Source organism: Terrapene carolina, unplaced genomic scaffold, assembly GCF_002925995.2.
Source record: "Terrapene carolina triunguis isolate 2854851 unplaced genomic scaffold, T_m_triunguis-2.0 Scaffold130, whole genome shotgun sequence".
NCBI classification, from domain to species: domain Eukaryota; kingdom Metazoa; phylum Chordata; order Testudines; family Emydidae; genus Terrapene; species Terrapene triunguis.
Window position 1 is genome coordinate 5,376,610 of NW_020664481.1, and position 26,372 is coordinate 5,402,981.

At 46.1% G+C, this 26,372-nt stretch overlaps 1 protein-coding gene across 1 annotated transcript in view; it reads left to right on the forward strand.

Annotated features, from left to right (window-relative positions):
- The first annotated feature begins 1,458 nt into the window (after positions 1-1,458).
- The window catches only part of MYT1 (myelin transcription factor 1), a 53,833-nt gene continuing 28,919 nt past the window's right edge, over positions 1,459-26,372 (forward strand). Inside the window, exons 1-11 of the mRNA XM_024219196.1 lie at positions 1,459-1,520; positions 6,149-6,175; positions 8,092-8,154; positions 9,065-9,312; positions 10,468-11,328; positions 12,948-13,082; positions 14,858-14,948; positions 18,473-18,586; positions 20,176-20,390; positions 22,962-23,086; positions 24,548-24,817. Coding sequence (XP_024074964.1) covers positions 1,459-1,520; positions 6,149-6,175; positions 8,092-8,154; positions 9,065-9,312; positions 10,468-11,328; positions 12,948-13,082; positions 14,858-14,948; positions 18,473-18,586; positions 20,176-20,390; positions 22,962-23,086; positions 24,548-24,817 — 2,211 coding nt within the window. The remainder of the gene's footprint in view (positions 1,521-6,148; positions 6,176-8,091; positions 8,155-9,064; positions 9,313-10,467; positions 11,329-12,947; positions 13,083-14,857; positions 14,949-18,472; positions 18,587-20,175; positions 20,391-22,961; positions 23,087-24,547; positions 24,818-26,372) is intronic.

Sequence of the window (26,372 nt, forward strand, 5' to 3'; positions counted from 1 at the left end):
TGGAATAGCCACATGACCCAAAGAGGGCGTGAAATGCCAAAAATGTGGTGGTTGCATTCAGATAAAGTTCTAAAAGTTTAGATGTTAATCAGAACCTCATCCAAAACTCGCTGAGGCTCGGTCTTCACCGCCAAACAATAGGGACCGCTTTGCATCAAGACCGCTAATGCCATGTAAAATCCTTGTGGAAACAAGGCACAAATGGTTATTATATCGATGTTGTTAGGCAAGGTCAACCCTCGCCTAGGGTGAACATAAGAACATAACATAAGAACAGGAGAGACTGGTTCCAGCGATTACAACACTAGGTGGGGTTTTGAAGACCTGTGGGTAACATTTCCCCTGTGCAGAGGACCAACACAAGCCCTCTTCACCTCTTAAGTCTCATTAAAACCCTTACAATGGGGTTTAATGATACTTCCAGGGTGCATAGACCTGGAGCTGGGCTTGTGCAGAGGGGAGAATTTCACCCATTATGATTTTACTCCGTTCTAAAGTTCATCTGGTCTTGCTGAAGTTCATCTGGTCCCTCAAGGCTGTAGCTATTTTCCTTCATGCATGCAGCTGGGAAAAGAAGTTGGTAGGTTTTTGGATAGAGATTTAGGACCTCATCCTGTGATATGGCGTCACCTTCCACTCTCGCTGCCTTCAATGGTTCCTGAGGTGCTGAGTACCTCGCAGGCCCCTTTGCACAAAACAAAAGCCGCATCTTGACAAGCCTGGCTCAGATGAGTAATCTTTGCTCCTGGGAGCAGCTTCCAATAACATCCAGGGAAAATCATTGCTCACAGGAGTAAAACTTTGCAGGGTCTGGCTCCAAAATGGTGTCCTTATAAAGTCCTTTCCCCCTCCTTCCCCCCAGGATGAAAACATGCAAGTTGTTTTATATGTGAAGGGGCAAACTCTCCGCTGGTTCAAGGAAGTCAGTGGAACAATGCCATTTTGCACAACCCCTAAAAAGCAATGTCTGCAAAACAAAGCCAGCTATTTACTTGGTGGGCCAGAATATCATATCCATTCTCCCACTGAGCAGCACCTATCTTAGAAGTCCTATTGACTTCAGTGAGATCACTTGTGGTTTAAAATACTATCTGATGATCATCAGGGTATCACAAGCTGACCATACAAATACTTTGGGTGAAATTGTGGACCCATCAAAATCAATGGTAAAATTCCCACTGACTTCAATAAGGCCATATTTTCAGCCGTTTGGTCCATAGAGCAAGAGAAATGCTACGTTCCTATTGGGTGAAGTCTTTATATGATAGGGAAAAGACAAATCAGGGCTCCTCCCCTTAGAGTCAACCCAGCAAAGTTAGTCTGGCCTTAATTTGAAAAGTAATACAATCAGTATCTTTCTCAAAAAGACATTACAGCCTCCCCAGCTCCAGGCATTTATATTGGGTAACTGTTTCCAATACATTCTTAAATGCTAATTTTGTCGCTGTTTGATTCCAGATGAGTTTAGAAAATGACGATAAGAGAGCACGCACACGATCAAAGTCTATCAGAGGTGAGCCGTTTATTCTCCTCCTGTGTGGAATTACATACATTGGCTATATCTGAGGTTAATGTGCTCCGGTTTTTCCAAGCAGGCTCTCCTTTCAGACCCAGAATCTCATTCTTTCACGTTTTTAAAACACTGCTTCCCCGCCTCCCCCCAGCCCAGGAGATCTGTTCACAAAAACAGCTCTAGCAACAAACACTTACACCCCACATAGTATTTAACCTTCCTTCCTCCCCCCTGTAAAAAAAAAAAATCCCTTCCATGCTTAGTTCTATAGGAATCGTGATAGCTTCAGATCACTTCCAGAGGCTTTCATCATGTATGCTCTGCTAGAGGCTTTGAAGTTGAACATCTGAGAGTTCCTGGCAGAGGTTGTACATGCTGCAGAAGCAAACAGGCCGTCTCATGGCGGGGACTTGAGGACAAATGACTTGTTAATTTAAAGCTTGATTGCTATTTATTTTCCAGCTTTGCAAAAAAATGTATATTTCATCCTCTAGATGCCTTTTCCCCGCAAAGAAGGAAGGTGCTGTCATCTATATTGCAGCGTGTAAAGTCATATCCAGATCATTGGTACCCTGTGTAATGATTACAGCTCAACCTCTGAATTTATTTTTTCTCTTTTCTGTGTGTATGGATCTGATGCAGTTCAAAGGTCACTGAAAGAGAGGAACTAATAGCACTGGTTAAAATGAAGGGTGATGTGGGAAGGTATTATGCAACTTCATCTACACAGCTGGGCCATTGTGCCTCACTCCATGCTGACCTACATCATTCTCCTTCTAGGCATTTGCATCGCTCAGAAAGCAGATACAGCCAATTGTGCTGAATCGTGCCACATTATGTGGTAGTTTTTGTAAGATATGTAATGCTCATTAGGGATTATAATGAGACCAGCCTGATTCTGCTTATTTTCCCACCTTAAACACACTTAAAGCTAGGTCTCCCGATGTGAAAAGGTAATTTCTTGGATACACCATGCTACGTACTGTTGCCTCCAGTTTGTTGAAGTTTGTGAGTCACTCCATTGAGGTTTGGATCCCCCAGAAACCCAATTAGCTCAAACAAATTGAGCAGCTGTGTTATGCCTTTTACCCTGTGCCACATAGCATTTTTTTTCTTCTTCTTTTTTTCCCCTGGCTGTTTGGATTCCTGGCTGGACATCAGGTTTTCAGTAAAGATACAGTAATGTCATCTGTATTATTCAGAAATGAAGAATCATCCCTAAAAATCTAGATTGGGGTGGGCTAACTTTTTGGCCCAAGGGCCACGTTGGGGTTGCAAAACTGTATGGAGGGCTGGGTAGGGAAGGCTGTGCCTCCCCAAACAGCCTGGCCCCCGCCCCCTATCCACCTCCTCCCACTTCGCACCCCCTGACTGCCCCCCTCAGAATCCCTGACCCATCCAACCCCCCCTGCTCCTTGTCCCCTAACCGCCCCCTCCCAGGACCCCTCACCCCTAACTATGCCCTGAGACCCCACCCCCATCCAACCACCCCGTTCCCCGTCCCCTGACTGCCGCCCTGACCCCTATCCACACCCCCGCCCCCGACAGGCCCCCCGGCACCCCACGCCTATCCAACCCCCCCGTTCCCCATCCCCTGACCCCTATCCACACCCCCGCCCCCTGACAGTCCCCCCGGGACTCCCATGTTTATCCAACCCCCCCATTCCCCGTCTCCTGACCACCCCCTCCGAACCTCCAGCCCTTATCCAACCCCCCGGCCCTGGCCCCCTTACCATGCCACTCAGAGCAGCATGTCTGGCAGCCGCACTGCCTGGCAGGATCCAGACACGCTGCTGCACTGCTCTGCAGGAGCATGCAACCCCACCACCCAGAGCGCTGCCCGCATGGCGGCGTGGCTGCGGGGGAGGGGGGACAGCAGGGGAGGGGCGGGGATAGCCTCTGCGGCTAGGGTGACCAGACAGCAAGTGTGAAAAATCGGGACGGGGCTGGGGGGTATTAGGAGCCTATATAAGAAAAAGCCCCATATATCGGTACTGTCCCTATAAAATCGGCACATCTAGTCACCCTATCCCCGTCCAGGAGCTCAGGGGCCGGGCAGGACAGTCCCGCGGGCTGGATGTGGCCCGTGGGCCGTAGTTTGCTCACCTCTGATCTAGAGCCTGTGCTATCGTTACAAAAGGGATTAAAATGAGAAACTAGAAAAATGCAATATTTTAAATGCATCTGAACTGCCAAAAAACTGAAGAGACACGAGAGAACTCAGTCAGTTCCTTTACCGGTTGCAGTCCAGATCCTGAGCTGGTTTAAATCGATGTCGCTCCATGGATTTCAATATTGCCACGCTAGTTTAAACCAGCTAAGAATCTGGCTCTGTGTGTGTGTTTGTGTCTACATAGAGATGTAGGCCCTTACCCTGAAAACACGACATGCCTAATGGTAACACGCTTAAAGTTAAGCATGTGTGTAAGTGGTCGCAGGCTGAGGGCTGCAGAGAGTTTATGCTTTTCTATTTACTAGGTAGCCTTGCCTATTTTATGATCTAGGATGGCTTAGCTCAGCGGTGGCAGTGGAATCTGTGTTTTTACTAACAACCTTGTGTTTCTTTCCACTTTTGTTTCCTGTCCCTCTGCTCAGTGCCCACGGAACTCATAGGACAGGAGGTGAGGTAAGAAAAGTGTCTTCTCAGCCCCATAACTTGGGGAGGGGGAGGGATTCTGGCGCATTCCTTAGGGAAATAAAAGCTGTGGAAAGCATTAGACGGGGCAAATCTATTACCAGGCCCAACCCTTACTCCTCCTGCAGCCCCTTCTTCTGCCCCTCCCACTTGGTGGGTCCCATTTTATGGCTATAGGGAAGAAAAATGAACAGGATTTTAGCTGTGTTACAGTTCCTTGTACATCATGTAGCCAGACACTCAGGGCTTGGCCCTGGGTAAGTCCCCTTTGCACCAGCCCAGAGCACAAAGGGACCCCAGGAGGGTTATAGCAGAGTTATAGCAGATTGAAACAGGAGGGGAGAGTTCTCATTGAACCAGTGTAGGGGGAGCTGTAAGGGCACACTGCTTACCCACGCCAGGCAGAAGAGAGCGAGCTGCCCTCTGCACTTCCCCATTCCCACTTTCTTTAATGGCGGGGAATCTGGCTTTTACCATTCACTTCCCCCTCCACGCAAGGTGCATTCTATGGTGGGCTGAGGGCGGGAGGCGGCCGGATAGGGATGAGAAGGAGCAATCTTTGGCTGGCAGGGAAGCCCCTAGGGGACTGTTCCAGCTGGTGTTAATTAGAGCGGCCCTGTGACTGCCCTATTGCTAGGCCCCACTCCAGCCCATAACCAGTCCCAGGAGCAGAGGAGGTGAAACGATGCTCAGGGTCTCCTCTCTCTGGGCTGCACTAAGGGCGAGGTCAGCCTAGGATCCAGTCCCCAGAGGGAACTGCAGCCTTAAATAATGGCACTTGAAAAAGTATTGTTATGTACAATGGTTAACAGCAAACTTCCCCTTCTGTCTCGGGTGTCCTCCCCCTGCTCCCATTCCTGGATCATCCGCTGGTTCCCTGCCCCTCTCGTCCCTTTGGTCCTCCTCCCCTGTCCATGTTCCTGGTCTCTATCTCCCCTTCCATCCTCTCCCCTGCCTTACAGGATGGATTTTAAAATGATTTAGCCCCACAGGTACAGGATAAGATTTTTCCATCGGTACAGATCTGATGCCCACACCCCCACCCGTCAGCCTGGCCATCCCATAGCCCGATGCCTGAGATGTTCAGGCGGTCCTGTTGTTCATTTGGTGTCGCTTGCATGCCAGCAACAGCCAGAGAAAAAAACTGGCGCAAACCTTTGCAGTCTTACAAAGCTTTTTATTATAAATCACAGGCTCCTGGATCTCTCAGATCTCTGTAAAACTGACATAAGTGCTTATGCAAGAGGAGGATTCACTAACCTGGGCATGTGCTAATGGCAGGGGCTGCATTTCCTATGGCCTCTATTAGAAAGCTTTCCATGTCAAAGAGTAATTGGACCTTAACTGTCCTAATTTCGTAGAATTTCTGCTCCTACGCTCTGCGATGACTCCTGAGAGACTAGCATGGGGGATGCTGGGCATTACACTTCCCTAACTTTTATTGCTGAATACTTGAGTGGAGGTGGTAATTGAAGCAGGTGACATATTTCAGGGGCAGCACAGAGTGCTCCACACAGCCCTCTCTGCAGCTGTCACCTAATTGCCTGATTAACTGGACGATTAATCGACTAATTGGAAGCTAGGCATCGTCTGCATGACAATAAGAAGGCTTTTGTAAAAGTATTAAAGCTGTTGAGAAAGAGAGAGAGAGAGAAAGAGAGAAATTGGTGAATGTTACAAAGAAGGGGGAACCATTAACAAACCACGGAGCCCTTTGCCACCAGTGACCCCTGCCAAGATGTAAGAAATTTCCATCTCTAAGGATTTCACAAATCAAAGTCCTAGACCAAGATAAAATGACCTGGCATTCCAGAAAGCACTGAGCGCCCACCCTCTGAATATTGGACACCTTTGAAGTTGTCTAAAGCTAGGCACCAAAAATGGGCCACCTAAAATCACTAGTCACTTTAGATACATTTGGCTCAGAGCCTCTGGGCTATTCTCTCTTTTTTTTTTTTTTTTTTTTTAACCACAGGCTGTAATTTACTGCCTTAAAAAAGGGAATCAACCTTAACTGATTTAGCAAAGTTTAGAAATGCCCATAACATCTTCATCAGAGCTGTTCTTGTTCCACACTAAATAAGCCTTTTTATTTTTTCAGGCAAGTCATTGCTAGCATAACCACTGCTCCGTGTCTCTGTGTGCAGTCACTTAGAGTGTGTCTGGGGCTGTTCAGAACAGAGCGATCTCAGTCATGACTGAAGGCAATTAAAATTAAATAGACTTTAAGATCATCAGTAAAAGGGAGGGGGACCCTCTTCCAATTATGCACATTAGCCTGGAGAGATCTTCTTATGTATGATCTCGAGCACGTCACTTGGAAGAACCCTCTGAGCTGCCACTTCCACTCAGCCGAGGCACCCCGTGAAAGGTGCAGTTTGGTTTGAGCGTATGCACCGTACAGAGGCTAGGAGGCTAAAGAGAACGCTGGGCATCCTCCCAGTTGATCGTGTGAGTTAAAGGAGAATCATCAGCTCAGATATTAAGCAGGTCACAAGTCAGCTTATTGCAAAAGGCAGCCCTGGGGTTTCAGTGTTACCAGGACATGTAGCAGGACCAGGAGGGTTTTGAGATGAGATAGGTCTAGGGCCTCTCTGGGAGTTCAGAGTCTCTGGCTTCGGCTTTCCTTCCAGTCAGCAAGCTCCCAAACACAAAGTGCTGCTGTTCTCCTAGGGCTCCCTGCCCTGAATTCTGGTCAGCAAAGCGTGGCACCACATCAGCTTCCATCTGGACCTTGGCCAGGAGTTAACCCTAACGACCTCAGAAGTGCCTGGCTCAGCTGGGCTAGTTCATAGGGACACCCGCAGAGGAGGAGGGGAGGGAGGATCCTGAAGAGTTGCTGCAGTTTCAGCAGCCAGCAGGGGGCAAGGGCCTGGCACAGGGCACGCTGCACATGCAGAGCAGGCCGCAGCACCACTCCCCGCCGCACCGTGCACGGATGCTAGTTACGAGATCACTATGCGTACGGCTGCATGTGCACCCAGCCAACCCCCCCCCCCCCCCCCCCCCCCCCCCCCCCCCCCCCCCCCCGGCAAATTGCATCTCGTGACCAGCAACTGGCAAGAGAGTTGAGAAACCAGCCAGCCCAGTCAAAAAGTGGTCAAGCCGTGTCCTGGGTGGCCCCCCTGGCTTTGCAGCCTATGGCAATCGCCAAAGCCTAATGTACATCCGCCAGGCGAACTGGCTGAAGCCGCTTTTCAGCCTCTGGGGCCCCTGTAATTCCTGGAGACTGGCCTATCTGTAGGGGTGACATTTACCAGGGCAGAGGAGCTGTGCAAAGCAGCATGCACCACTTCAGTCTGTGCTAAGGGCTTTAGAGGGCACAAGTCGTGCCTAGGGTTTCTGGAGCCCTCTGCGCTGAGACTGTCGCTTCAGCTGAGCAGACGCCAGGGCAGGGGAGCTAGTGAATTTTGTCCAACATGCTCTGACTCCTATCACCAAAGGCCTGACTCCCCGTGTCCATTCCTCAACCTGGCCTTCTCAATAGGTCCCCCATTCCTAGCATCCTCAAACAATGCTTGTCTGACAAGCCATAAAATGAAATGTAAAAAACCATGATTTATTTTGTACACTAGTGAAAAAGAAAACTAAACAGTGGCAGTGGGAGGCAGGGTACGGTAGTTGTCTGGTCTTTAAAGGCTTGCTTTTACACATGCAAATCTTTAATTAAACATACTCATAAAACTATAATGAACCGTTCATTTAATTAAATGGGGTGACTCATTTCATTAATTTTTAGCAAACTGCAAAGCCGCCATCCTGCCCTCCTTGCTTGGAATTCAAAGGGATGAAATGAACTATTTAAAGGAAATTATCTTCCCTTTTGCAGTTTTTGTTCCTTCTGCACAGATTCTTTTTAACTCTCCCACAGTTTATATACTTTAATTAAAATGCATTCTTCAAGTCATCACCGTTCTTGTTGCTTGATTGTTTCCCCCTCAAGCTGCCCTACCCCAGGATGTAATGGCTCAGGACACATCCGTGGAAAGTATGCAAGACACAGAAGGTAAGATTTGGTCTGGCGGATTTCCAGTCTAAGGAACCTGAATGCCAGTGGTAGAGAGACGTAGGAATCAAGACAGACTGACCCTGATCCAGCTCCATTGACTACAATGGGAGTTGGATCAGGTCCTAAACGAGCTTCCCCAAACTCACGGCCGATGCAAAAAGGAGGAGGCTGTGTTGCTATAAAATGAGTTTATTAATTCTGCTGAGATGTCTTCAGGCTGAGGACTTGCTCTGCTTGCTACTTGCGTGCATGGTGGAGGGAAGTGGGGTGGGAAATACCAGTTTGTTGCCTGCCTTGCAGTCCATTCTTCTGCTAACAGATTTTTCATCAGTGCATTATACTAGGCAGATCTGGACTCCTGGTGCCCATGAGTTAAATATGCCACAATGGCTGGACCTAAATACCAGTTCTTCTGGACTCCTGGTGCCCATGAGTTAAATATGCCACAATGGCTGGACCTAAATACCAGTTCTAGTTTTATAGCTAGAAGCAACCAACAGCCTTTAGTATCCAACAATGTCCAGGTTAGAAATAACTGGGCCTAGCGTAAATTGTGATGGCAGATATAAGATGCAATAGGACTAAATGTTTTTACTGGGCCAGGCAAACTCCCAGTGATCTCTGAGCAAAAACTGAGTAAAGGCATCAGGAGCTGGTCCATTCATAGGTGAGTTTCTTTAGAGAAGAGTGAAAAAGAATGAAGGCCAGATCTTCAGCTTGGTCAACAAAGCTAGGACAATGTAAACCAGCTGAAGATCTGGCCCTCCCTATGCATTGCCCAAAGTTGACCCGTTTCTCTTCAGTCCTTAAAGGACTTTTTTACCCCTTGCTGCATTGAATAAAGCATCCATTTCTGAGGTCTTTCTCAGACCTGCTCCCTCATGCAATGAGTCCTCTTTTCCTCTAGTTTACAAAGCTGCCCTCTAGCAAAGAAGAGGAAACTTCAGGACGCTGAGGCCGAGCACCTGGTGTCAAAGAGAAAATCCCATCCCCTGAAGCTGGCCCTTGATGAAGGCTACAATGTGGACAGCGATGGGAGCGAGGAGACGGAGGTGAAGGAGGAGTCTGTCACTGATGAATCCGAGGGGACTTTGGAGGAGGAAGAGGCAGAGACGATAGAAGAGGAGGAGACCCCCAGCCCTGAGCCAGCGGAAGGTGCTTTATCATTATTGATTGCAGAGCTTATTTTACAGATGGAAAAAGGGCAGTGAGTGTTAATAATGAAGAGTTATAGTGCCTCTAAATTATGTATAGGATGGGTTCTTCCATTATTATATTCAGTGGAAGAACAACAGAAAAACCCTGTTTAATCTGAGAAGGGCTGTTCCTGGCTATGCTGGTCACAGACTGTCTCCAACATCTTAAAAATAAGAGCTTTCCCATCAGTGACGATTCCTGGGGAAGGAACTATGGAGAGTATAAAAGCACTTTTCTGTGCGGCTCAATAGGTAAAGCAATGGGAAAGGCACACTGGAGTCTTGGAGCCTGATCCAGAGACAAGTTGTGAGCTTTTCTGTTGTCTTCAACCTGTGGAACTCGTTGCCGGAGGATGTTGTGAAGGCCAAAACCATAACAGGGGTCAAAAAAGAACTAGATATGTTCCTGGAGGATAGGTCGATCAATGGCTATTAGCCAGGGTGGGCAGGAATGGTGTCCCTAGCCTCTGTTTGCCAGAAGCTGGGAGTGGACGACAGGGGATGGATCACTTGGTGATTACCTGTTCTGTTCATTCCCTCTGGGGCACCTGGCATTGGCCACTGTTGTAAGACAGGATACTGGGCTAGATGGACCATTGATCTGACCCAGGATGACTGTACTTATGCTCAGTGGTCACAGAGTAAGGCCCCTAGGCCCAAATTCATGCCACTCTCATTGGCTTTGGGAGGAGGTATATGTGCGTAACCCGGGCAGAGTTTTTGCCCTGGGACCTTAGCCTTCTCCCTTATCTCTTTCCTTGTAAATTATTTGTGTATCACGGACCCCTGTTTATTGAGGCAGTTTGCATCAGCCTCCAATGGGGTGCTCTTTAGCATGAAAACATCACCTTGGGCTAGTGCAGACAACGTGAAAAAATGTGTAGCTGATGGTTTCTGATGGTTCAGTGGAGAACATAGATATCTGAAGGTGTTACTCATCTTATCAGTGGGAATAATTTTAAAATGGAAATCCCTTTTTATACCTGCCATTACTAAATGCAATAAATCAGGCTTCACCCAGGGCACAAGAGCAAGACTTGGGGTTCAATTAAACTGAAAGGAGACAAAGAGCTCTTTATGAGCTTATAACGTTTTTCCTTCTTCCTTTTTGCAGTAAGAAGCCCAGCAAAATCATCACACTATGGACAAAATGCAGCTACCAGTACACCCGGCCCTAGCAAGGCCAATTACAGCAGCTATCAAGAAATCATTGCCAACTCTCTCCTAAATCTAGGCCAAATAGCAGAAGAAACCCTTGCAATAGAGGGACAGATGCCTGAAAATGAACTGCAGGTCTCCAAACCTCCTGTTAATGTTGTGCACCTGGTCCATGAAGGGGCGGAAGAAGAGGTGGTCGAGGAGGAAAGTGACAAGGAAATTATTATCCAAACTGAGGATGCGGAGGAAGTCATTGAGGTCACTAGTGAACGTAGCAGTGAATTGTGTCCAGAGCATCGGGACGATCTGAACTGTGAGGGGTCCTGCAAGTTGCAAAAGGCCATGCAAGCAGAAGCAGAAGAGGAGGAGGAGGAGGAGGAAGAGGAGGAGGAGGAAGAAGAAGAGGAGGAAGAAGAGGAGGAGGAGGAGGAGGAAGAGGAAGAAGAGGAGGAGCTGGCACCTGAAGTCATCTGTGAAGAAACTCCTCAGACGTCTCGGGACTCCCAGAAAACCCACTGTGAAGGGCGGTTCAGCCCAAAACCTGAGTACTCGGTCATCGTGGAGGTCAGGTCAGACGACGACAAAGATGACGATGCTCGCTCCCAGAAATCTGCCGTGACCGATGAGTCTGAAATGTACGACATGATGACCAGAGGGAACCTGGGGCTACTGGAGCAGGCCATTGCGCTCAAAGCCGAGCAGGTTAAAATCATGAGGGAGCCCAGCCGCCTGCCAGGGGAGCATGTAAAGCATTTCCAGGTGGACGAAAAACAAAACAAACCTTTGGACACGATCAGAAAAAACTACTACAGCAAAGGTGGAGTATCTGAACAAGCTTCCATGCACCATCTTCCTCCCCAACAGCCTTGCACTGTGAAAGAATCTGAGCTTCACTGCTAAGTGTCCCATGAAAACTAGCTGGTTGTGGATTTTCAAGCTCAGTTAGGTGATTGAGCCACATAGTTCCTATTACTCTCAGTGGGAATTGCATGGCAAGTCCCCTAGTTGGCTTTGAAAATCTCAACCTGTACCTCTAAGACAGAAATGGGAAAAGCGATGCAGAGTGGATAATCCGGGAGACTATTTCTATTCATTTTCTTTCTTTCCATTTATTAAAATGTTCCCACCCAGTCTTTTGGCTATAAAGTCTTCCCAGTGACAATTAAGACCAAAATCCATAAGCTAGGACCCTCCAAAATAAACTCAGAACAAAAACTCTCCCACCAGTGCCACCCTTCTAGTCATTCTTCCCATTCCAGAAAAAGCCTGTGAGACCAGGTACTATGGACCTTGTAGCCTGATTTTAAGGGCATTTGGGCTTTGGTGCCATTTTTTACTTGAGCAATAGATAAGTAGAAGCCTTCTCCATGGGGCCATGATGTACGTATTGAATAGACACATGGAGAAAGTTCCATCAATATCCTCAATCCATCAATTTCATCAGAATCTTTAATCAGCACCAGTTTACTTTTAAATAAATTTTTGAACTAAAACTACAAAGGAAAGCTGTAGACAGGAACCACCTGATTCCATGCACACCTCTCCTACTGAGAGTTTGTCATCCTCTTTCCTAGCATAGGGCAGGAAAGTGGTGGGGGGGGGGAATATTTGCAAACGTTTCCCCCTTTTCATTTTTAAATTAAAAATTTTAACAATTTTTGAAATTGAAACACAAACAAAATCAACTAGCTCTATCAATTTCCATTTGAAAAGTGACTGAACACTTTCATGAAGAATTTCATTTAAAATGTTCCTAATTTATGAATCAATGAATTATCTTTCAAATTTCAAAACTATTAAAATTTGAAAAATTTCAACTACTTCTGCATAGGACTCATATGAAAATATCAACCTGAAAACTAATGCAGTTCACGTATTTTTCAAGCAGGGTATCACTTGCTGAGCCTTTCTGGATTCTGCAGGAAGTATTAGATACTAAGTGGGCAGGCCTATAGAAACTGAAGCCTGGCCTAAGATCAATAATTTCTTTTGGCTTGGCTTGGTCCATGATCGAAGATGAGCCAATGGGATTATCCTGGCATAATTCTTAGATGACCTCACTGACCTTATATAGCACATTACACGATACATTTTCAGCCACACTGAGCATGCCCTCCCTTTCGTATCCACCCGCAAAACTTGCACCTGTATTTTTAAACCTATAAAAATGTAATTGGGTTTGCAAATCAGAGTATTTGCACCAGTAACTACCTGATTTGCTCCAACAATCAGGCAGCTGGTTGTGTGAATATTCAACCTTGGACTCTCACTTGAACTACAGATGCAAACATATCCCGAAATCTTGGCGATAAACTCTATCACAGCAGTGCTGTACAATAGCTCCTTTTCTTTTATCCAGTCATCATGATTTGTACCCAGTTGCTGCCCTTGCCTTGGGTAATATTTTTCCCACATCCCCCTCCCCATATTTCCTAGATCCCTCAAGACCTGAGAAGCGAGAGATCAAATGTCCTACTCCAGGTTGTGATGGCACCGGTCACGTCACAGGCCTCTATCCTCACCATCGCAGTCTGTCTGGTTGCCCACACAAAGACAGGATCCCTCCAGAGAGTGAGTATACTGTAGAGATTCCCACACCGCAGAAAAAGGGCTGCCTAACCTGGGGTGCCGAGGCACTTAGCAGGTTTGCGCCTTAGAGCACATCTGTATTACAGTCTTGAGTATGAATGGGAGCTTGTCTAGATGCATCCACACTAGCTGAACTCTAGTTAGGCCACTAAAAGTAGAAGTGAGGACACAGTGGCAAGGGCTTCAGTGCAGGTTGCACAAGTGACTATGTACCTGTGAGGTGGGGGGGAGTCGGGCAGATTTGTGCAGCTCACCCTGCAGCATCCTCACTTCTATTTTTAGTGAGCTAGCTAGAGTACAGTTAATGCAGGTCCGTCTACACAGGTTGCCATTTTACATCCCTAGCTACAATGTAGATGCACCCTTAGAGTGAAATTCACCCCTGTGCGGAAGAGCCCCATCACAAGGCCAGGGCACCACTGAAGTCGCACGTAAGCTCTCCAAATACAACTTAAGTGGTGCACAGCTCATGTGCCGGCCTTCTGTCCTGGCGTAATTTTTGCCTTAAGAGCATTGTTTAATTTCTCGTGTTGTGTGATGCAGTTACAGTGTCTTACCTTTATGATGACAAAAGTTATAGCTACCCTTACGGGAAAGTTCTGGAGAATTTAATAGAAAATAATAACCTTTTTATAGGCTTTTAGATCCATCCCATACAGATCTCCCTACTATAGAATTCTATAGGGTGGCTTAAAAAAATACTACTTTTAGAAAGGATCTCATTCTCTGTTTACTTCTCTAGGTGTTGTCAGTAATTTCTATAGAACCCTACTGATCTTCTGTTGAACCATGTCGGTTTGGTCCCTATATTGAATCCCACAGATTTTTTCCCCCCCTATGGAATAGCTTGTTGGGAAGAGGGAAGAAGGGTAAAAAAAAAAAATCTGTACAGCAAATTTTTTTTTATTGTATAGCAAAAAAAAGTAACCATTTGATATGTGCACTAGAGTCAAATCTCTTTTTAATCACTCATGACCCTGACAGTTACAACATACCACCTAAAGATTCATATATTCTGCAGAAAATATTTATCATTATGCCATTGGCTCTTTTTTTTCGAATATAGATTTTATTTCTATTTGTACCAACATCCTAAATAGAATTCTCTGTACATGTAAATAAAGTTCAGTATTGTGTGCTCATGATAATGGAATAATGGCCAAAAAAACCCACAACCGCTGCCTTATCTGTAATTTCAGAGGTTGCAGACCTGCCATAAACACAGAACTGCAGGAGACAAGGCGAAAGTAACAGTTATCTTCACACAAATGTGCATACAAAAAATAAAATAAAAAAGCAAGCTGCGTGCTTTCTAAAGGCTTGCAAAGCAAATTATTTTCTTTACTTTTAAGGTCAGTGCTGCAGGGAGCAATAATCCTGAAGATTAAAATTTTTCAAAATCAAACAAAGACTAGTCCTAAGGATAAAAGCATAGATACAACTCCAATCACTTAAATCCACCTGAAATGGGCAGGCATGGCTCCGGAATGAAGGGGGAGGAGGAAAAATGGATTGCAATCAGCTAGCAAGGAAAAAAGACCAAGCTGGCCTGTGCAGAAATGCTAATCTAGTGCTGACCTGAGCAGTGTTGGCTTGTAACTCTTTTCTGTAGGCAGACAACTTTTAATTGCACAGTTTCATATTTGCTGATTTCTAGGAAGCCACCATCAAAACTTGACTATTTGTCTTTTTTGCTCTGTTTTTATAAAGTTGTTTTTACTTCCCTCCCCTCTTCCCTTCCTCTCCTCGCTACAAAGTCTTGGCTATGCACGAGAATGTGTTGAAATGCCCAACACCAGGCTGCACAGGACAGGGTCATGTGAACAGCAATCGCAACACACACAGAAGGTACTTACTTCAAGTTCTAATCAATAACCGCAGGGGCTGAAACGTCGTCAAGGCAAACAGCAAAAATTACATTGGTTTTATCCCTGCATAATGAACTTCACACTGAGATATGGTGTAACTAAGACAGATTAATTATAGATGGCTATAAAGAACTGGAAATCAGACAGAATATCAGGTATCAGATGGAAATGGGCAAGAAGGCAGAGCAGAGTTTCTTGGTTTGGGTGCAGGCATTTAGTTAGAGTGGAGTCAAGGAGATGGTATTCAGCTGTAGAGGAAGTTGAAGATGAGGTTCTAGTCCAAATGAGGGTTAGCGTTTGATGGCACAGAACACTTGTGAGGTTTTTGGTTGGTAGAAATATCATACGATCAGCTATTGTCACATGAATTTCTGCCATCTCAGCATGAATTTCATCTGTAGCTCCACCAGAAGTGAAAAATAGCCCCCATCTAGTTTTGGATCTCATACAGAACTAATCAGTAGAGATTGGTTCAGATCTGGAGATCTGAAATTGTACGTACCTCAAGTTCTGGTTTTGCCCTCGCTCTAGTGTAAAAAAGGTTATTGGTGGATGAGAATTCTGAGGTGATCCTCAGAAGATGTTTCATTAGTCAGGAGGGCTTCTAAGAAGCTAGTGGTGCAAAGAAATGCCAATGGTGTTGCCTTGGACAATATAGGCTGTATAACAGAGGGCTGGGGTTATCTAGCTCAAGCTTAGGACTGTCTTGGTCAAATCATTTGACTTTAATGGACATACAGATTGGCTGACAGAATCATAAATGTTAAATTCATTTGCAGGCGCTAGGTGAGTTTGCGTAATTATTTATTCATACGTTGTGGGGAGGTCATGAAAAAATTGATGTGATGAATGCCTCCTCACAGCCTGAGAGGCCAGAGGAAAATGAGTGAAATGTTCTCACTTAATTGAGAAGACCCACTTTTCATGCACACTAACTAGCAGTGAGCATCTGCAACGCAAGTGGAAGCATCCACCGTTACTGACAGATGCGCGTAGGTGGCAGTTGGCCCAGAAAAGAGCAGCAAGAGAAGTTCATTTTCAGTTTACCTGCAGGTCAGCCCAGTGATAATACAAGGGACTGTCAGCTGTTTTCAGTCTGATAGTCGATGTTCAGCGCAGGGGGGGGGGGGGGGGGGGGGGGGGGGGGGGGAGTGGTTGAGAGTTGGGTTCGTGAACTAGATTTGAGTCTAGTGGCCTGAATTCAAATGCTGGCTTGGGTCGCTGGTGATAATAAGTACGAGGGCCTTAGTCAACATCACAAAACTGCCCCATAACCTCTGCGCAAAAGGTGTCTGTGACTGGAATAGCAGGGGTGAGCCCGGCCAGGATTGAAGTTCAGATGCAGAGCTCTGTAAGGGAAGATCGTGGAGCGCCTCCTGTACTATGCCTGCTCAAGCCAGCCCTAGCAGCATCTCTCCTAAAGGAACGCTGAATTCACAGAAGTCAATAGAAGTTTTGCCTGACTCAGGCCTCAGTAAACATGGAGGGCCTGGAGCCTGTCTCCATGGGAACAAAGCCTCTCCACCCATAATTCCAGTCAGACCCTTGCACAAGGAGGGGAGCAGGAGTACTTCCTTCAATAAGCTGAGGTTCCATGCCCCTCAAAGCCATGAATCCCCTGAGACCATGACAAAGAGCATCTGTACAGAGGCCCTTTGCCGCTGCATTAGTGCCAGGGCCCGCTGGCTCCCGCTTACCCCTGGAGAGAATCGCTTCTACAGGGGCCAGGTTGCTAGTGGCTGCCTTGGCATCAGCTAATTCAGAGCCACTCTTTGGGCTTGAGGGGGATGTTTTCCAAGCCACTGAGAAGGGAAGCCATCTAAGTTGCTGCAGACTCTCTCCACAGGAAATTCCACCAGCTTCCCCTGCAGGTGTGAAGGGGAGAATCCAGTGTCAGCCTGCGGGCTGCCTACGCCAGGCCCTACCCTTCACCTGTTCTTGCCCCGCCATCTCCATGTGCGTGGAGACTGAACCCTGCAGAGTTCTGACAGAGGAGCTTCCACAGTGGGGACAGAAGAGAGGTGCTTGACACAGAGGTGGCCCAAACCTTCTCAGGACCTCCGCCCCCCCCCCCCAAGCTAGGATAGGAAGGGGCAGGATCCCCACTGCAAACATCTGAAGGGGGATGGTCAAGGCCTGGAGGATCCAGCTGTGCTAAAATGGGAGCCTCTCCTGTAATACTGAGTTACAGCCAATCATAGCAAGCATTTCAGGATCTGCCTGGCCTAGGCTGTGAGTGGCTCCTCTTCAGCCTTTCCAGGGCAGAACGGGGAATAAGTAGCTTCTCCTCCCCACCCCTTTCATGGCTGCCCAAAACAGCAGCTCCTTCACTCCCTACACGGGGTGGGTGTGTTCTGTTCCCCTGCAGAAAACAGGACTCCACAAAGGGTCCTGGCTCCATCACCCACCCTTGTAGCAATGGCCCATGGAATTGGGCTCATACACCCAGGGGTGCAATCTGTCCCATGTCCAAGGAGCTGCGCCAAGAGGGACTGTGCCTCTCTCAAGGCAGAATCTTTTTGGGACTCCTTTGGGACAGGGCAGCGCCACACCACAGCCTATGGACAGCTGTGGCTTAAAAGCCACACTCAGGCCCCATCCATGTAGGTCCTGGCAAACGTGTGTAAAAGTCACACTCAAACCCCCCAGTACAAGTAGATGTTGACACAACTGCACATCTACAAAGCACATTTTCCACTGAAATCATCCCTGGAAATGTTTGCTTAAGCAAGGAACCAGAACAAGTAAGGAGAAGGAATTCCATTTATTTATTAAAACTTCTCCAAATGAACCATACCTCCCTCATTCTCTCTTTGAGGAACTCGACCCAGTTTATTGATATTTTTTCATCCATATCCTGGTTCTTTGAATGCTTCTGAACTTTTGTTTCTGAGCAATGTCACTGTGGATGCCTGAATGCCAAATAATAATAATAATAATTAATAATTAATAATAAAGTATCAGAGGGGTAGCCGTGTTAGTCTAGATCTGTAAAAAGCAATAAAGAATCCTGTGGCACCTTATAGACTAACAGACGTATTGGAGCATAAGCTTTTGTGGGTGAATACCCACTTCGTCAGACGCATGTAGTGGAAATTTCCAGACACCATCAGCTCAGGATTAAACAAAGACTGTGAATGGCTAGCCAACTACAAAAGCAGTTTCTCCTCCCTTGGTGTTCACACCTCAACTGCTAGAAGAGGGCCTCATCCTCCCTGATTGAACTAACCTCGTTATCTTTAGACTGATTCTTGCCTGCATATTTATACCTGCCTCTGGACATTTCCACTACATGCGTCTGACAAAGTGGGTATTCACCCACAAAAGCTTATGCTCCAATACGTCTGTTAGTCTATAAGGTGCCACAGGACTCTTGTTGCTAATAAAAATAAAGAGATTTTCTCATGGGCTCAGTGCATATCCTGGTCTGTAAAGCATATGGAGATCTTCATCCCAGTTCCTCATGCTTAGCTTTTTCTTTCTTTCTCTTTTAATTCCATACAGTTTATCTGGGTGCCCCATAGCCGCTGCTGAAAAATTAGCCAAATCTCATGAAAAACAACAGCCGCAGGCCGGTGACCCCTCTAAGAGTAGCTCCAATTCTGACCGGATACTCAGGTATGCTAGATTTATAACAAAGGATTTGCAACAACATTTCTTCCAACCCCAACTCCCACCCAAAATAAAATAATGTAAAATCTGTTGCAAAAAGCACCCTGTCACAATCCATCCATGTACTGCTGTATCTTGGTACTGCCGATGCCTGTTATTGTGATCATAGGTCTCTCCAAGGTGCGGGGATATTTAATTGATGATCCCATGGAGGGCATCCAGGACAATGAATTGCTTCTGTAGCATCAATTAATGCTGAGGCTACAGGCCAAAGGGTTTTAACAGTACAGCAGAAGGCACTTGTGCTGATTACACTACAATGCAAACTGCCTGAGAATTATGGCTATTATATTAGCATTATAAGTAGGGGGTTGTTTTTTTTTTTAAGGCCACATACAAATTATTCAGTCGCAGCTTTTTTTAAATAAACCTCAACACTTGTCTTTCTTTGACTACATGGCTCGCAGAAATGGGACCCCGTTGGTTCGAAGGGAGTGTAATCATTTTTGAATGATTTGATTGATTTGTTTTGGTTTTATCTGATCTGCCTGGGATGAGGACTGGCCAGCACTAAGGATGTCCCTGATGATTCCTTGCCTACACAGTTTTGTGATTCATGATGCTATACCTGGATTGTAATATGGTTAGTTAGTTTACAATGAGAGCACTAAGGCAAGACTGCTGTGCAAACCCTTCTAAATGTTGATGTGCCACAGCTCAGCGAAGCATCAAGCTCTGATGGGTTTTTTTTTTTTCCAGAACAGCTGAAAACTCAGGTCAGCAGGAGTTGTGAGTGCTCAGCATCTTTGGAAGAAAAAAAAAAAAAAAAGACCATTAGCATTATTTATTGATTTATTTATTTATTTGTGGTAGTCCCCACTATGTGCTAAGCCCAAGGTGCTCACAGTCTAAGGAATAACCAGTGGAAAGAGGTTAGAGGAAGGGGAATAACAATAGGCAATTTATATGCAAGCCAAATTGATTCACTATGGGCTGCACAGCAGAAGTGGGTCATTAAAAGAGACTCTGCAGATAGGGTAGCGGCCTTCCTTTATTGTGTGTTCATATTCACTGTGGAGTCAAACCTACAGTGGTGACTTGAGCTTAACTCTGCTCTCTTTGTAATATTTAATGCCATTTCTTTTCAACTCTCCCAAAGGACAGCACTACCCCAAGATTTTATTTCTATTGGCAAAGAGAAAACATAGACACCGTGTCCCACAATAAAAGGTTGCATTGTGATTTATGCAATTAACATCACTGGATCCAGTGCAAGAATTACGAATGTGAAATTTCCAGCCCTACTCTTTAGAAGCTCAGGGTCAGATTCTGATCTCTGTTTCTCTGGTGTGAGTCTGGAGGAAATGAAATCAGAATCTGGACCACATCGTATTTTGTAAGGAAAACCTGATAAACCCATGAACGGAGTTATGAAGAAATGATCCTGCTTTGTTTTGGGCATAATATTCGTAAACCATCCTCTGGAGAAAAGATATGGCTTGGCGCTTTCACTGTGAATCACTTACAAAGCGGGGAAATGAAAGAGAAGTGTTGTTGATTGTTAGGTTTTGGTTCTTTTTTTTTTTAATCTGCAGGCCTATGTGCTTTGTGAAGCAGCTGGAGATTCCTCAGTATGGGAGCTACAGGCCCAACATGGTTCCAGCAACCCCTAGGGCCAACCTGGCCAAGGAGCTGGAGAAGTACTCCAAGGTCACCTTCGATTATGCAAGTTTTGATGCTCAGGTTTTTGGCAAACGCATGCTTGCCCCAAAGATTCAGACTAGCGAAACCTCACCGAAAGCCTTTAAATGTAAGTTGGGACGAGTGAGGGGTTTGGTGCTGAGTGCTCTGTACTTTATCAGCAAATATCACAGGCCAGAAAATACTGTGGCTCTTGGGAGGGTGTGTTTGAGTGAAGGGGATGGGACAAATAAGAACAGCTGTCTATGGAGTCCTTAGCCCAAAGGACAGTTTCTTTGGCTTCAGCTTTGGGGAGAATTGCATCCAGCCTTGGGTACGTTCATCTGAACAATATCTATAGGTGGGATAAATTACACAGTAGCCTCCAGTTTGTCCCCAATATCTTACAACTCATATATATTCCTCCATTCATCCATCTGTTTCTATTCTAGCTAGTTGGCTTATATTTTATCTCTTCTCTATCTGATATCTAACTAAGATATTCTGTTTGTCTCATGTATTATATTGTATTAATCATACACCGTCTAGCCATCAGTTATCTAACATCTTATCTATCTTATCTACCTACCACTCTTATCTACCAAGGATTTTGCATGACTTGGCAGAGCCATTGACCAAAGGAAGCCTCCAATTAGATGCATGTATAAAATGAAATGATCAAATAACCCCCCTGAGGATGGACCTTTAGGTGTAGGAGTTGAGATGGACATGGTGGGCTAAAATTAGCAATCGTATGTTACACCTCTGTAGTGGATGGCCAGTGCAGACTCATGCGGTTTCACTGTTTAATGTTCCTACTCCATTAGTCTCCACACATGCATGCTGAATCCATCTTTTAAAGCATAAAAAAAAAAGATTTAGGAAACCAGTTTGCAGAAGTCAGTAGCCTCAAGAGGGCTTTCTCTTTGTAGCTAATCCCACTTTCAGAGTCCTGTTTAATCCTGACGCAGCTGCTCTCTAAAAAGTGCTCATGCTTGAAAGCATCCTGGTTGTTGCACTACAATGGAAGCTCCCTTTTATTACAGTACTAAATCTGTAAAGGATCAGACAATGAAATTGGATGGAGGCCAGAGAGCACAACTGCCACTGTCATCCTGGGTTAGGGCTGATGGAAAAGTAATTTGTTTCCCAGCACAAGTGATTCTGCTGCTGAATAGATTGTGTTATTTGCAATATTCGCAAAGAATTTTCAGGGTAATTGTACTGACAAAAATAATTCCAGCAGCCCCACTAGGATAATCCCTTCTATTTTTTTCTCATCACTCATTTTTACTAATTTGCTGATTGCAAGTCCATTAGTGCTAGCAATACTTCTGAAATGGAAAAGCATCGCTGAGTGTACAGTGTGAAATTGAAATTGGCATCTCACCATTCTGGATATTGTCAGGTTATGCTTGCAAATACCCCGACCCCACCAAAATACATGGATTAAACTGGACAGAAATTAAAAAAAAAAAAAAAAAAGTAACGCACCAGAATAACCATTTGGGCAAGACTCCCATGGGTTAATCAGAGCAACAAGATTAATATGATTGCCAATCATAGCAGGCAAATCTGTTCCTTTCATTAAGGACTTACTTTAAAGAGCTCTTCATCCAGAGGGATGTGTGCACATAACTCCTATTAATGTCAATAGGCATTATGCACACACACAATGAGGGGGGAAGCGGTCCTCGAAAAGCTTAGCAGTTTATATTGTCTTATTTTTAGAGTTCATAATGGGAATAATAAAATCATTTTGCTTTGCTATGGCACCTTCATCTGAGCTTGTCAAGCTGCTTCGTGAACATAGGCCAAATCTTACAGGCCTTTCGCAGGCAAAACTCCCACTGACGTTAATGGGAGTTTTGGTTGGACAAGGGCAAAGGAAAAATTGACCAAGAACATCAGGATCTGGCATGTAAATTTGGAAGTACAGAGCCCATCCTGCAGGTGGATCCATGTGAGAAAACCCCTCCGCCTACACGGAGACACGGAGTTTCAATGGGAGTCGAGGGTGCTCGGCGCCTGGCAGGGTCAGACTCAGTTTATAGTAATGTACAGGGCAATGTAGGTCTAGACAGCATGAATATATTCTAGGAGATTTAGTTCAGCTACACCAGCTGTCAGAAGAGCCATATTTCACTGCTGTCATCATCAGAAAGTCACATTTTATAGCTGTGATTGGCATGGTTTTGCTGTTAAAATGTGATTTTTTAAAAAAAAAATACAATTATATATGTTTGTATAATTATATGATGTAAAAGTTTTGAGAAAGCAAAGGAGAAAAAAAACAGGTGAAGATTCACTATTGTTTCCCCTTTGAAGCCCTCAGGATAGTAGAGGAGTATGGTTTTAATGAAGAGGGCTACAGTATTCTGGGAATTTGATGGTGCAGTCAGTTAATGCAGGAACCTTTCACCTTAGCACACCTGAGCTTGAGTCCCCAGCTGTTAGCACCTTCAGTTCCAGGAGCACTACATTTGCTGACAGGTTTATAAGAAGTAAAGGGTTGCCATTGCAGTATCCATATACACTGAAATCAGTGGCATGGGGTTGATTTGCCTATAACTCTCATGTGTAAGTTATATATCAGCCCTGTATTGTTCCCTTTTTGCAGCTAAACCTTTTCCAAAGGCCTCTTCCCCCAGCCACAGCCCTTCCAGCAGTTATGTGAAGAGCACTTCATCTTCCTCTACAGGCTTCGACTACTCTCACGATGCCGAGGCCGCACATATGGCTGCCACCGCCATTTTAAATCTCTCCACCCGCTGCTGGGAAATGCCAGAAAATCTCAGTACCAAGCAGCAGGATCTTCCCAGCAAGGTGAGCTTGACTGCAAGGAAATGCAGGGGGCTGAGGGAAAAATCCACAACAGCAAAGCCAATGTAAACGGCACACTGTTCAAAAAAGATCTTCAGGTAATTAACTTCAATGTACTTAAAACCAGAGCTGGTTGAAAATCAGAATTTCTGGCCTGAGGGAAATGTGGATATTTTGACATCAGTTTTCATCCCGAATCAGGACAAAATGCCAAAACTTTATACAGAACAAAAGGCTCTGAAAAGTTTTGATTTCCGAAATGGCAGAGGGGAGACCCTGATGCATGGTGGGAGATGTAGTTCTAGTCAGGAAGCCCAGCCAATAGAGGAGAACAGGAGGCATCTTAACTACAGCTCCCATGAAGCACCGCATCATAAGAACATAAGATTGGCTCTACTGAGTCAGACCAAAGGTCCATCTAGCCCAGTATCCTGTCTTCTGACAGTGGCCAGTGCTAGGAGCCCCAGAGGGAATGAACAGAACAGGTAATCATCAAGTGATCCATCCCCTGTCGCCCATTCCCAGCTTCTGGCAAACAGAGGCTAGGGACACCATTCCTGCCCATCCTGGCTAATAGCCATTGATGGACGTATCCTTCATTAATTTATCTAGTTCTTTTTTTTGAACCCTGTTATGGTCTTGGCCTTCAAGTGAATGCAGGTTATTGTCAAACTTACCCTCAATTAAATGTTTCATTTCAATTTTTCCCAGTGGAAAATCAATGGTGGGGGGTTTTTTTGTTTTTTTTTTTTCAAAATGGAAAATGTCAAATTTGAGGAAGCCAAATTTTCTGTGGAAAACATTTAGAGAGAAAATTCCTGACCAGCTCTGCTTGAAGCCTAGATGGGACTGGTACTATTGGAGCTTGACTTCACAAGCCCCTGGTATGGCAGGGAGTGGAGCACTTCCTTAGTAGTAATGCATGCTTGTACTTCAAGCAACAGAAGGCGCTTAGCACCATCAAAAGGCACTGAGCACCTTGCAGAATGAGGCCTAAACTGAAAAATTGGGAGTAACACGCTGGCATGCTAAAATAATGAATGCCTGTGCTAGCTCCGTTGCCACTTTTGCTGTACACTGTACATCTTTTGCCTATTCGGCATGTCCTGTTTTGAAGAAAAAGTCCTTGATTGTTCATTTGGAAAATAGGTCAGTATCCACAACAGTGTCCGTAGAACATGGTATGGAGACGTGACTATACAAAGTCCCTGTCCGAGACAAGCATCCCTTCCAAACAGATGTTGCATTCACTGCTGGGACATATTCACGTGGGACATTTCTGAGAGGAAATCCCATTCTGCTCCATTCCATCCCATTGACTGTCAGAGCTTGAAGAAAGTGGGTGGCATGCTGGTGCCCACTATTCCATGTTGCTTTAGGCCCCTGACTGCCCTGTAAAGCAAAAGATACACTCCGAAAACTGATTGCAGTGGCTCATTTAGAATCTTGTCCCCAATCTTTCAGTCTATGGACATTGAGGTGGATGAAAACGGGACGCTGGACCTAAGCATGAACAAGCATCGCAAACGAGAGAGCACCTTCCCCAGCAGCAGCAGCTGCAGCAGCAGTCCCAGTGTGAAGTCCCCAGATGTGTCCCAACGCCAAAATAGCACGAGTGCCACTAGCAGCACCATGACCTCACCCCAGTCCAGCCAGACCTCCCGTCAGGATGAATGGGATGGCCCCATTGACTACACCAAACCAAATCGTCAGCGGGAAGAGGAGCCAGAAGAGGTGAGCAGTGATGGGACCTTGCAATTAGGTCCCTTTTCCACTGAGATGCAGAGAGTGATCTGTAGCAATAAGTTTCCACTCTAGAGACCAGGGACTCTTGGCTTCCTGGATCACTTTACACTCATTGACTTCAATGGGGGAAGAGTTAGGCCAGTGCAGAGTACTTTGGAAAATCCCACCCATACTGTGTTTAGTTTTACTTTCTGTCTCTCTCTCTCTCCCTGCCTCTCTATCCTTTTTCAGCCTCTCTGTGTTCACTTTTCACTCTGCCCACTCCATTCTCCAGTTCTCATTCTGGTTTTGTTAGTTGTTTTCTTCCTCTTTCTTGCTCCTTTTCTCACCGTCTCTCCCGAGTAGAATGCAGACATGATAAGGTTGAAGTTGCATGCAAATTTTAAACCCTCTGGCCCAGATCCCTGGGTCCAGTCAGACTGCACCCAGCACAGGATACAGGGTGAAAGGGGAAACAGCTCTAAGCCACCTTTCTGCCACCCTAGTCCTGGGGCTGAATCAGCCACCCAGCATAATTTAGAGCAGGCGTCGGCAACCTTTGGCACACAGCTCGCCAGGGTAAGCACCCTGGCGGGCCGGGCCAGTTTGTTTACCTACCGTGTCTGCTCCCACTGGCCGCGGTTCGCCGCTCCAGGCCAATGGGGATGGCGGGAAGCGGTGCGGGCCAAGGGATGTGCTGGCCGCCACTTCCCGCCGCCCCCATTGGCCTGGGCCGGCGAATCGCGGCCAGTGGGAGCCGCGATCTGCCGAACCTGCGGATGTGGCAGGTAAACAAACCGGCCCGGCCCGCCAGGGTGCTTACCCTGGCGAGCCGCGTGCCAAAGGTTGCCGACTCCTGATTTAGAGCAACCTAACAGCTGCTCTAAATTATGCAGATTGGAGTGATCCCTTAGGGACTGTTCCCCCAGCCAGGGATCACCACAGTACAGCATGCTCAGACCATGCCCCCTCCTATCCCAGCCTGCTCAGGAAAGCCCCTCTGCAGTAGATGGCATAAAGCTGGCTATGCCTGCTTTGCATCCCCTAGGAATTCTTTAACATCACATTAGGGCCCTTCTCCTTCTCCTGTGTGTCACTGGAGTGGGGCGGAAAGGCTGGAGCTGGGGACAAAGATCTGACCCAAAATGTGCAAGTGGCTGCAAGGTCAGGCAAAAAGAGTTTCCCCACTCCTAACTGAGAGGACTGCAGTGTGAAATAATGAGCCAAGCGGAGGGGAGAAATAATCAATTACTATAAACCCAGCGGCCTCATTCTGATCTCAGTGACATCAGGGTAAATCAGCCGCAACTCAAGTGAAATTACACTGGCGAACATCCAGTGGGAGCAAGACCTGAAGCAGGCACTGGACGTTTAGAATTCCTGACAGGAAGGATGATCCAGTGAGTAGGGGCTTGCCTGCAACTTGGGACACCTAGGGTTAATTCCCTGCTCCACCAGAGACTTCCTGTGTGACTGTAGGCTAGCTGCTTAGCTTCTCTGTGCCTCAGTTTCCCATTTGTAAAAACGGGATAAAAGCACTTCCCTGCCTCCCAGAGCTGTTGGA